The sequence below is a fragment of the Cygnus atratus genome, chromosome 3, assembly GCF_013377495.2.
Source record: "Cygnus atratus isolate AKBS03 ecotype Queensland, Australia chromosome 3, CAtr_DNAZoo_HiC_assembly, whole genome shotgun sequence".
NCBI classification, from domain to species: domain Eukaryota; kingdom Metazoa; phylum Chordata; class Aves; order Anseriformes; family Anatidae; genus Cygnus; species Cygnus atratus.
Window position 1 is genome coordinate 52,845,124 of NC_066364.1, and position 12,279 is coordinate 52,857,402.

The 12,279-nt window shown below is 38.6% G+C and overlaps 1 protein-coding gene across 1 annotated transcript in view; it reads left to right on the top strand.

Moving 5' to 3' along the window:
• Positions 1 to 12,279, top strand: part of SLC35F1 (solute carrier family 35 member F1) — a 244,105-nt gene that overhangs the window by 131,865 nt on the left and 99,961 nt on the right. Inside the window, exon 2 of the mRNA XM_050709838.1 lies at positions 9,338 to 9,513. Coding sequence (XP_050565795.1) covers positions 9,338 to 9,513 — 176 coding nt within the window. The remainder of the gene's footprint in view (positions 1 to 9,337; positions 9,514 to 12,279) is intronic.

Here is a 12,279-nt window from a genome sequence, read left to right on the forward strand (position 1 = left end):
ACTTTTCCAGCAGCCCAGTGACTCTGACTAGTTTTCATAGGCTAAAACGTAGTATTTGCAGCAGCTCTCATATTTTACTTGGAGTTCTAGCCTGGGAAACTGCAGCTCACCATAACCCATACTTGATTCCTGGATTCTATTTATAAACAGATTGCAAATCTCACTTTTTGAATTAATTTCTGGAAGATTATGGCAGAAGAGTTACTTGTTTAAAAGTACTGTAGTCATCAATTAGTGTTTGTAACTGTTTTTGTCAGCTTTCACGTGGAAAGATAATTTTGTCATTTATTATTCTGGCCTAGACCAAATCTTTAGATTTAGGAGTGGTAATGTCTGTAGTCATATGGGGGTACATTGTACCAATTTATAGAAGTTAATAGGCTGCAGTTAGCTTCAGTCTGTTTATTTGCCAGAATAGCCTGAAATAGAATTTTTTTATTGTATGGCCATGGCCATCTGTAATTATATTTTTGATTGCATCAGAAAGATTGGAATATTTTCAGTCTATCCAGTACTCTCTAGACTGGGAAGTTGCCAAGAGCGTATATGGAGAGACCTTCATCTTTAAAGGGAAAAAGCCCATGGTTCCCAATGTCCTTCTGTGATTTGTAGCTGGAAAAGCACTAGGAAATTGCTAGTTGGAAGCCAGCTGTCTGTTTCAAAATTGAGGCATATTCTTAGGATAAATTTCCTTTTTCTTTCTTTGTTGTATGACTGGTGAATGAAGCTGACTATTAGCAAGTTGCATTCAAAGAACGAGCAAACAAACAAACAAAACCAACACAAATTTGCTTCTAATGATTTACTACTGGGCTCCATCAAAATAACTGCCTGAAAATTTTCTCTCTGCACTTTCCTTTGCTATTTTAAAATGTGTTTTGTATTAAAAAATGAGAAGACCCTCGTTTGCACTTGCAGTCACTGCAACAGACTGTCTCAGCAGTGTATTTCTAAATATTAAATGAAGGAGTAAGTTTTATAAGAATAGTCTTAAAGCATTTCCAATTCCTTTATTATTAAAGAGTTATAAAACACAAGTAGTTGTGAGTGCGTGTGTGAACTTGTATAAAATCTTATAATAAATGAAATGCATTATCAAGAATTGCTGTAGTTGACAATACACAAGACTCGGGAAATTTATTAGGTAAAATCTCATGTTAAGCAGCTGCTCTAGAGACTCTTGAGACTTGTTGAATATATGATTCTGCTTTCTTTTTATCAGAACCCAATCTATGCCGGCTCCTCAAGCTGTCACCTAAAAGAAGCAGAGCCTGAGTCAGCCACTGCTTTGAAATAGATATACCTAGACTTTGAATTTTAGTGAGCTCCCCCAAAAGGCTCTAAAATTCAAGCCAGCTTGTATTCAAATAAAAATAAGGAATGAAAAATAGCAAAACAAAACAACAAAAAGAAAAAAACACTGAAATAGGGAAGCGAAAAGGTAAAAAATAAAAAATGTGCTTTCCTCCTGCCTAGTTTGTCCTTCCAGTTGGCTTGGTGACCACTTGGGCTTCTCCAGCTCTTGGGAAGTCCCATCCACCTGACCAGGTCTGTCTGGCTGTTCCTTGCTCCTCACGGCATGTCCTGCATGCTTCAGTTTCATGCTGGGGCTCTCCTTTGCCTATTGTGCCTTGCCATCCCAACAGCCCTCTCACCAGGGCCACTGATGTAAAGAATCACAGAGTCATCTAGGTTGGAAGAAACCTTCAAGACCACCAAGTCCAACCTCTGACCTAACACTAACAAGTCCTCCACTAAACCATATCACTAAGCTCTACATCTAAACGTCTTTTAAAGACCTCCAGGGATGGTGACTCAACCACTTCCCTGGGCAGCCCATTCCAATGCCTAACAACCCTTTCCGTAAAGAAGTTCCCTAATATCCAACCTAAATCTCCCCTGGCACAACTTTAACCCATTCCCCCTCGTCCTGTCACCAGGCACGTGGGAGAATAGACCAACCCCTACCTCGCTACAGCCTCCTTTAAGGTACCTGTAGAGTGCGATAAGGTCGCCCCTGAGCCTCCTCTTCTCCAGGCTGAACAATCCCAGCTCCCTTAGCCGCTCCTCGTAAGACTTGTTCTCCAGACCCCTCCCCAGCTTCGTTGCCCTTCTCTGGACTCGCTTGAGCACTTCGATGTCCTTCTTGTAATCGCATTTCCCTCCTTTGGAGCCCATCTGAGACAGCGACTTTGCAGAAATGTAATGGATGATGAGGAACTTAGAGACACAACCAACACTGTGCAATATAGAGCTGCTTTTCAATGGGGAAGGTATCTAGAAGATTTGGTTCTTGTTGTCCAGAGTTGTAATGCAAGTAAGAAGGTGTTCAACTGGGGATGTGGGAAGAGAGGAAGACAGTAACAAGGCACAGAACTTCTCTCCCCATCTTAAGGCATAAAGACTTTAAACTTAGTAACGTAATGAAAAGAATGAGTTTTGAACTTCTGGGCCACTTGGAAGGGCTCAAAGCCTTGGGTTTAAAAAAAAAAAAAGTATTTTTTATTTTGAGGATACAGAGCAGAAAACAGATGAGGAGATGAGGAACTCTTGGTTAGCTTTTTACTCCTCTACTGGCTTTTCTTCACTGAGAAAAATAGGCCTAGGTTTTCAAGGCCTGGAGCTTTTCAGACCAGCCTGAAGATTGGAGCTGCATGGAGTCTACAGTGCTGTCCTCTTGTAAAGAGATTAAAGTGGTCATGTTTGGAAAATAAAGAGCTAATCCGCTCAAGATACTGCAAGGAATCTGCATTTCTTTTGAGCGTTAGTGGGAGCTTGAGGTACTTTGCAACTAACCATCGATAAATTTCACCCTTTGTGCTGAGATCAAGTATACAGCCTGTACATCATTTAAATGCGACTGAAGATTTCAAAATAATGACTCAGTGGGAATTAAGTGATGGATAGGCTTGGTCTTGCATGGGTTTCACTCTCTGATTTGTAGGTCAATAGACTTACTTATATTCTAGTTCACTATATGGGTTTAGCTGGGATTCAAGCTTTGGCATTTCACTCTTCAATGATGCTTGATGCCTATATTCTGAAAATATTTTAGGCTGATTTGTTCTTTTATGCCAGAAATGTATTAAAAACAGATAAATCTTTTGTGTTGGTCTTCAAGACTATTATGTTTTCTTGAGACATTATCCAGTATGATCATGGAGAATGTACATTATAGGAGCAGTTGACTAATAGAATAAATGTACATGTGCCAATAGAGTTATTATCAGTGTATATGTGGAAGAACTTGCTCTTTAGTGCCATGAACTTTTATTATAGAATATTGTGGCTACTTCTGTAAATTACTATAAAGCGTCATGCAGATGCTTTAATACATTAATTGAAGATCGTTGCTGCAGTCTTTACGTTATTAAAAGAGGTAGAGAAGAGGGAAGGTTTGCACATGCTAACATATAGATTTTTTCACCTGTGTAACAGACATTTCAGAATGATGGGAAAATAAGAAAAGATAAGTTTCTGTGCAAAATTAGTGCAGAGTCTTGTTCTCTGTGTGCAATCAATTCCAGAGCAATGCCGGACAAATAGGAGGCTTCACATGCTTAAGACTTATTAAAAAAATCTGAAGCTTTAGCTTTCAATGAGATCTCAATCGATTCTCCTGGAAAAGGTTTTAGCAAATCTTGTTAATTTATTCTTTTACAAGCTGCCTATGTGCATTAACTGCAAACAGCAAAATGTGGAAGCAACGTCCATATCCTCGTTAGGCAGCCATTCAAATGCATTATGGTGCTGGAACTTGAGCTGCAGAAGAAGCAGCTGGATCCTGGGGGTTTCGGAGTTCGAGTTTTAGATGTGTGCTTTTCCATCTTTTCCTACAGTAATGTGTGCCAACATTTCTACTGATGGGTGTTTGAGATTCCGTATCCAACTTTAAGCATGTAAATAAATTTGACCTGATTCTCATAGGGGCATAAGCTCAGCTCGCTGTGAATCAAAGTAAAGTTTTTAAGACCTTGTTTTATTTTTTCCTTTACTTTTATATAAACACACTAAAATGCACTCAAGTGAAAAAGCCTGGTAAAATCACAGTCCTGTGACAGATATCATCAACTTAGCTATGGCATAAGAGCAATCAGTCTCTAAATGAAGTGTGTCTGTCTTTTCTTTTTTTAAATACACGCTTGGAACATTTGGAAAGATAACTATGTATAGCAGTCATTATCATCACGCAGAAAGCGTCGTCCCGCCTGCAGGCCTGCTCTAGCAGTGCTATAGAGCAGCTTGTACAGATGTGTTTGTCTAGTGAAATCTCAGCTCAAGAAATAGACTGCTAATCTGTTGTCTGCTGGAACCTGTGGCATGCTGAAGGATTAACACACCTCATGCTAGAGATTAAAAGTACTGGTTGCCTCTTTTCTTTACCCTCTAAGGTACCTTTTAACTGATGCAGTGGGGACCTATCAGTGGAAAGAGATCAAATAAAGTACAAAAGAGAGGAGGGAAAGCAATTAAGTTAAAAGAAATCTGACATGGAGAGTATCAGATTTAGCACAGGATTTAGCGTAGGAATAAAACAGCCCCAGATGTTTAAATCACATAGTCACTCTTTGCAAGTCACTGATTTATCCAGCATACAGCAACCGTGGTTGTGTGGCCTGTTCTGAACGTTGTACTGCATTGATTTTGTGTTATAAATGGTGTTTTAATATTTTGGGGAGGACATGGAAATAGACTGGCAATCAAAGCCAAGTCAAAGCTAATGGGGTTCTAACCTCATGAAAAATAATTACTGGAGAACCTGATGGTATGTATTTAGTACCTTATTTCATGCCAGCGTGTATGTGCTAGGAACCGAGCACAAACTTCAGAGGTTTTTAGATATGAGAATATCTGCCTCCAGAAGTTTGTGGTGTTACCATGGCTGATAAACACAGAGCAACTCAACTGATAGACATTTCCATATGCCTGGAGGAGCAAGTAAAAGTAATGCACAGCAGCTACCAGCCCAGGCGTTTAAACAGAATTAAATGGCTCCCAATGCAAAGATGAGGCTTTATCTTCTGGCACTATTTCTAAAGAGGCTATAAAGAAGTATTGTTTAATCTCTGCTAGCGTATCATGAAACACCCATGATAGATGCCTAGCAGTGTGACATCTGGCAGCCGAGGAGCAATTCTGACCTACTTCTTACTTCAAAATACATGTCTGACTCAGTAGCAAGTGCTAGGCATTATCTAGCAATAGTGGCTAAACTGAAATTGATTTGATTGGTTCTGATACAGAATGTTAATTCAAGTGCCAGCAAAAATTAAAGGAACAGGTCTTAAATTGATGTCAGACAGAAGAATGTCTTTTATTTGCTCTGTATCAGTAAGTGAGTGTCATGAGTTCATGAGATCGAAGTTCAGAGCTAAGCTGAAGATTTTCCCCTGTTTTAACTTGGCTTGGGACTTGGCTGTTGATCCTAGTGGGAGATCAACACTCAACTATTGCAAAATTGGCCTCCAACAGGTAGAAAACCTCAATGTTACGAAGCTTTCTGTAGTGAGTCTTTTCAGTACTTTCTTTGAATGCCCTCAAACCACATAACTTTTCTTCAAGGCGTGAGTGAATGGCACTTCGTCAGTAAATGAAAATACTGCCAAAGCCAACGTGACAGACCAAAGGCTTAGGAAAGAAATCACCCTCTTTGTGCCTGACTTTGAGTGGTGAAGAGTATTAAAACCAACAGGGAAAACTGATGCAGATATGTTGGATATATAATATAATAGTGTTGAAATAGCCAGCATGATATTTAGGAGAGATACTGTCTGGTGAGTACCAGAGGTGACAGCAGTGGGTTAGTTGCTTTTTCCTCTGTCTGAAGGAAGTAGTAGGTTTTCCACAGACGTTGAAAGCTTCTTTTCAATGTTTGCTAATTCATTCTTCTTAAAAAAAGAACGGGTATGTTATTATTCTTGTACAGGTATTAAAGACTTGGGAGCTAAGACTCTTGTATTATTAGATCGTTGCTGGCAGGAAAAATGGAACACAGATAATGCTATCATGCATTTTCTGTACAATTCAGGCATCTTATGTTGGTTTTTAGGGTTATCCAAATGTTACATTATTCTTTGTTGCTCTGTCTGACATTGTCACTAGTTAAAACCAGTAAATTGAGATTTGTTTCTGCTTTTCTGCTTGGAGAGAGATGAGTTGTTCTCTTTCATTCACATTTTATTAATCTTATGTTTTGGTTTCTCTTACTTATTCATTTCACCTGTTTTTCATGGTAGTAGTTAGCATCAGTTGTGGCCTACACTGATGAGGGGAGAGGAACATACCAACTCCTCTGCATGGCATTCACGTCAGTAGTGGAGCTGTCTTCAAGTATGGCAGAAGAGTTAATGTGGGCACAGTCTTAGAAATAATGACACTGTATAAAATGTGTAATCCTTGCTTGATATCTGAGGACCTTTGAGTTAATTCTGTTTAAATATCTAAATTATGCTTCTCTTCATGCTGAAGAGACAAAAGAAGAAATGTGTACTTCTGTGTCATATACCACGTGTGAAATATTCCACTAAGTTCTGACCAGAGAAGGAACACAACTGCTTGATTTCAGAATGAGTTTTCTCAAACAATAAAAAAAAAAAAAATCAAGTGTGCACAAAAACTAGAGGCAAGCAATATATATGTATTCAATGTCATTTATGTAGCTGATGTTTTGAAAGTCAGTGGAATTTGCAGGGCTACTTCCATGGTTCTCTGATAAATAATTTCCTATATTTTTTAAACTCTAGTTCAAAAGACAATTTTTACTTAAATGCTCTCTCAAGCCACAGAGACTGTATGCTGGTCCACAAACAAACTTTATCTACAAACTTGGAGGTGTTCAGGTTCGTAGTGTTGATTCTTGTCCATGGCTGCTTTTGCTGAATTCCTAATTACTTTTTGTCTACATTGTCTACAAATACAATAGTGAGTGGAATTTTTGATCCCCTAAAAAAGTAATAAGTGATGTCCAACAGCCAGCTGCCATATGGAGCAAGGAATATATTATTGGAAAAATCATTTCATGAATGATTAAGTGAGGATATATTTAGTTTTCTGTAAATCCAAGTAGGATCCAAGATGCTTCTTTCCAGAATAGAGGCAGTACTACAATGGATGTAATACAACGTTTGCTAACGGGCATGGCTGAGATATAGAGGACTGTTAATAACCACCTGCATCCTGTGCGAAGCAGGGAACACACTTAGAGATACAAATTTGCAAAAATTCAATTTATTAATGAAATAAAACTACAAAAATAGTAGTAGGCAAGAGGATAGCACTGCATGAACCTTCCCTGTAGGACAAAAACATAAAAACCAGTATCTACCCAACTGGTTGAAGAATTATATACAAGTTTACAAGGTTAGTATGTGGATTTAAATTGCAGTCACTATTCAAATTTCTTACTCCACATCAAGAGCATTGCAGGTAGTGGCAGGAGCTGAGGATCCAACGCTTCCACAGCATTCATGTCTTAGTGTCGGATGTCGTCTCTGTTGAGTGTGTTTATTTCCCACGGTTATGTTTTGCAGTAGAGTAGGTAATGTAAAAGTGGAGGCAGTAGTTGTGGAATCATAGTTTCTACTTATCCAGCAGTCTCCCGTCAAAACACGGGATTTAGCACAATAAAGTTTGTTCTCTTACTATCTGTGTCAGACTGTTTGTCAGCGAGGTATGTTAGATGAATATAACTACCCAGCCTCCTGTGCTTTCCAGTGTCTGCTTGGTTGAATCACGCCATGACTGACACTGAGACACATTAGTGGGAGGATTGTTTATGAGAAAAAGGGAAACAAATTTGACACTTGAGTTTACAAGGGAAGTTGTTGCTGGAGCACACATGCTCATCGCTGCCAAATACTCACAGCTGAGGTCAGGGAAATCTGTCAGGGAAAGCAAAGCAGCCTTGAAGCAATGTTTTTTTATGGGCTGGCAGAAGAGAACACACATGAAATATGAAATATTGCTACAGCTGAGCAGAGAGCCCCCCTCTTTCCTTTACATCCTTAGGATTGCCTAATGCCTTTTTCTTCGTATGAGGATCTAATGAGACATGTGCAGAACGTGCTTCCCTTCTCCTTCCTGGGTTTCCTGAGAAACCTACAGTCTCTTCTGGAGGTTGATGACAGTGACAGCAGCAGCCAGGAGGACTTGGACTAACTGTCCCCTTCTAATGTCCTTTTCCAGGCCTTGGCAGCAGTTGTTATTGCTCCTGCTCCATACCAACGTGATGCATTTTGTGCATTTGCATGGAACAAGGGTGGTGGTGGAACAGGCTTGATCAGCACAGAAGTACTGACCAACAGTGAATCTGGGAAAAGGGTAATTTAAAAGCACATATATGCCTGTGCTGTGGATATCCTGTGACTAAAAACAAATAAGAAAAGGAGGGTTGTTTGTGCTGAATATGGCTGTACAGTTCTGATGGAAGAGTACAAGAAACAGATACTTGGAATGGAAAAGGTTATCACAGAAAAGATTGAAGAAAGGACATAAAAAGAATATGTACCATAAAAGAGTGGGCTTTCAGATACAGCAGTTTCTTGAGTAAGGAGGAGAAAATTATATGAAGACAGAGAACATGTACAAAGGGAAAAACTATTAGAGACCTGTGGGGAGAGAGAATGTGGAACATTAGATAGGAGAACAGCAGAGACTGGAGATCAAGGTCAAGAAAAACAGATTAAAGCAAGAAGCCAAATCAGGAAATACAGGTTTAAGAACCAGAAGGAGACAGGAACGAAAAAAGCAGAACCTTCCACTTTCTCCAAACAGAAAGGAAAGTAAGCGGTAACGAAGACAAAAGAAAAGATATGTACATTTGCATAGTGGGTGGAAAGAACAGTTTATACAATGAAATGGAAATGAAATGAGGGCAATGAAGTTGCGCAGTAAATTCATGTTGATGGTGGAACACGATAAAATCCTTCCTCTGCTTTTTTTTCTCTGGCTACTAAGTCCTGGAGGAGCTGTAATTCCAGCTTTAGCTGAATGATACTCCTGGGTCTCTCTATTAAGGAAGAGGCTTGAAGAAAAAGGTGCTGTATTTTGGTTGCATTTAAACTATCATTTATCCTTAGTGAAATGTGAAATTAAATGGTAGAGATTTACCATCTGCTGTTGTTTAATATGTGAGTAAAAGCTTGTGTGCTTGGGGGATGTTGAAGCCAGTGATAAGTGCAGAAATAATGGAACGTTACATCACTACACCCAGCAGATACCTCACTGACTGAAGCATCGTGTTTCTTCTGTGTCTTAACACTTTCAACCATGATTCTGGAGGAGGATGAGCATGAGAAGGCTCAGTGTTTAAGGTCTGTGTTTTTCTCATTCCTTTTAGGGATCTCTTGCTGTCTGTGGCTCTTGGCCAGGTACTCTCCCTCCTTATCTGTGGCATTGGCCTCACGAGCAAGTATTTGTCAGAAGATTTCCATGCCAACACACCTGTTTTTCAGAGCTTCCTCAATTATATCCTTCTATTCTTGGTCTACACGACAACACTAGCTGTCAGACAAGGTAAGTGTCCATCTCTGAAACGCATAACTGTTTTGTATAAGACAGTGAAGATAAAGCTTTTGCAGAAAAATAATAAATGAGTTATATTTAACCGTGATTTAGACACATATCCCATTAACATTTGTAACATATTTATATTGCCTAGTAATACCTATTAGATAAACTAAAAAAAAACAAACAGATCTTCACTAACAAATTATGAATTAGGAGATTCATGATTAGGGCTAGATTCGAGGATAGGGCTTCTACCTATAAGCAAAAAACCAAACATCAGTACTTTTCACATCCTAACTATTTTTATGGCAATACTCCTCTTAGGCTTGCCACTGTGATACCACAACCACACATTCAGGGTCCGTTTTAGATGACTGCATATCTTGCTGGGGAATAGTATGCTTTACAAGCTACATAGGTTAAGGAGAGCTCAGATGCAAGCAAAGAAGAGCTTGTTCATTCTAGTTGCTCATCAAGGCAGCTCAGTAGTTCACTATTAGCAAAAAATAGCATCCAGATTTTAGTGTTTTGGAAGTAGGAGATGAAAGGAGGGAATTTGGGATGCTGTCTCTGTGAAATGCTGAGTGGGCAGAGAAGCTCTACGGCCCTGCCACTGTTGTGGGACAGGGCTCGTATAAGTGATCTGGCTGCCAAAATGAGAAATGCATTCAAGTGCACTTCAGTACCATATGTCAAATGATCCTCCGTTTGACAGCCTATATATAATACATTTTTTTTGTGCCTTTCCTGCCCATCCCTCCTTTCTCTGAGATTTCATGTCTAGATGAGGTGTGGGAGGTGAATGCATTTAAGTACATTTCTTACCCACTCATTTTTTCATAATTGTTTTATTTATTCACCTTTGCAGAACACATGGATTAGAAACAAAATAAAAGAGCAAAAATATCATTTACTATTGTGATTGCGCTCTCCTGACATAAAGAGGGAAGGGCTCTGTCAAGGAAAAGATAGAACATGTATTAGGCTCCAGTACATCTATCAGCATACTGAGGGGTTCACATTTTCTTACAGGAGCAAATATTTTGAATCAGTCTTTGATGTTACATCTTTAAATGATTTGGGAACAACTCTGAAGCTTAAGTTCCTCCATCAGTGTGGTATCTGATACAAGACTGTAACATATGAAGTTCCAAAACAGTAAGGGTTTCACTTCCATGAAAATAAATAAATAAATAAATAAAAATAAATTAAAAATATACCACTGTCCTGCAACACAAAGTGCTTACATGTATTACAGCTTGAGTTTTACAAAACTTGGTCTCCATTGACATTTTTCAGAAACAGCAGAGGCCAGTCTGCTGAGGAAATGTCAGCTCTTACATAAGGAAAGATTGCTCAGGCAGTGTTTCACTGTCTTGGAATTTCAATTTGTGTAGGGGGAAGCATCACCACGTGCTTTTCTCTGCAAAAGGCTTAAAATGTGTATTAGTAGCATCTTTCTGGAGAACTGAGTTTAAAAATAATTTTTCTGAATGTAGGATTGCCTAGCTGTTCGCAAGTTCTATCCCAGAAATGTCTTCCTCGGGACTGATTTAGATTTTGTGGAAGCCAAGTCCCAATGACTTTTAAATAGATTTTGCTTTTTTGAAAATGCTGTCTTGTGAGATAATATATAGGCTAGAAATCTGCTGTGCATTACAGGGCTTTGGTTACAGTGCTGTTTGACACCAGTATATATTGACATTTCAAACCCACTATCAAGCACTATGTTGTACACATATAAACATACTTGTAAGAAAGGATCTATTTAATTTTTACAAATAATTTTCTATCTCTGTTTATAATATAGTGATTGATTAAAGAGAGTTTGTTGGAGATCTCTGTTGTTCCAGTACAATAGGTTTGGGAATTGAATGGGAAAGTCTTAGGGACAGGTCAAAAACATGCTTTGGATGAGTGAGAATGGTTGGAGAAGATGTTTGAACAGGCCTGCAGTTAAACACAGAGTGTACAAACAACCAGAGTGCAACATAATGGGGACCAGTGGAATAGTCTGGAAAAGGAGCTGTCAAAAACAGAGAGATGGTTTGGTGTAGGGTCCAAAAAATCCAGAAAAAAGACCAGAGAGGCAATGAACTCCTTGATCCAATCACTCACCATAACATTTCTGCTGAATGGTAGAGCAATACACAGCCAACTCATTTACTCAGCATTTAATATTGCCAAATGATTGAGCTTGACATTGTGTTTTTGCTTGTGTATTTATTCAAATTCATTATCTGTGTTTGTTCCACTAAGGCAGTTTTTCTAGCAGCTCTAATCGTTTGGCTTCGTTAGCAGATGGAAATCACATAATAATTATATTAATTTTATATGGGCTGATTCTGTTCTGAGTGCCAGGAACATCAGAAGACTTTTTTCATTTTTTTTGTTTTTTTTTTTTTTTTTTAAAGTGCTGTTCTCCTACTCTGCATGCAAGATTTAAGATTTTTTAAATTACCCTCTTTGTCCTTCAGAAATCAGACCATCATAAGTTGGCTGGTAGTCAAAAATAACTGCATCCCTTTGTCTTTTTCTTTGCTTGCTTTCTTAACCTCTGAGGTTTTGCAGAAATGTACTCACTGAGAAGCAGTCACTTGTGGTGGCCAAAAAAAGCTCAATTCACTGTAGGACTGAAAACTATAATTTTCTGAGACATAAGGAGCTCTGAAGTTTCTGTTAAATGATGTGTCTGGTATCTAGATAATTATCTTTTTTTATTCTGGATATTTTTGAGCTTATTTTAAAAAAATATTATATGTAAATTGAAGT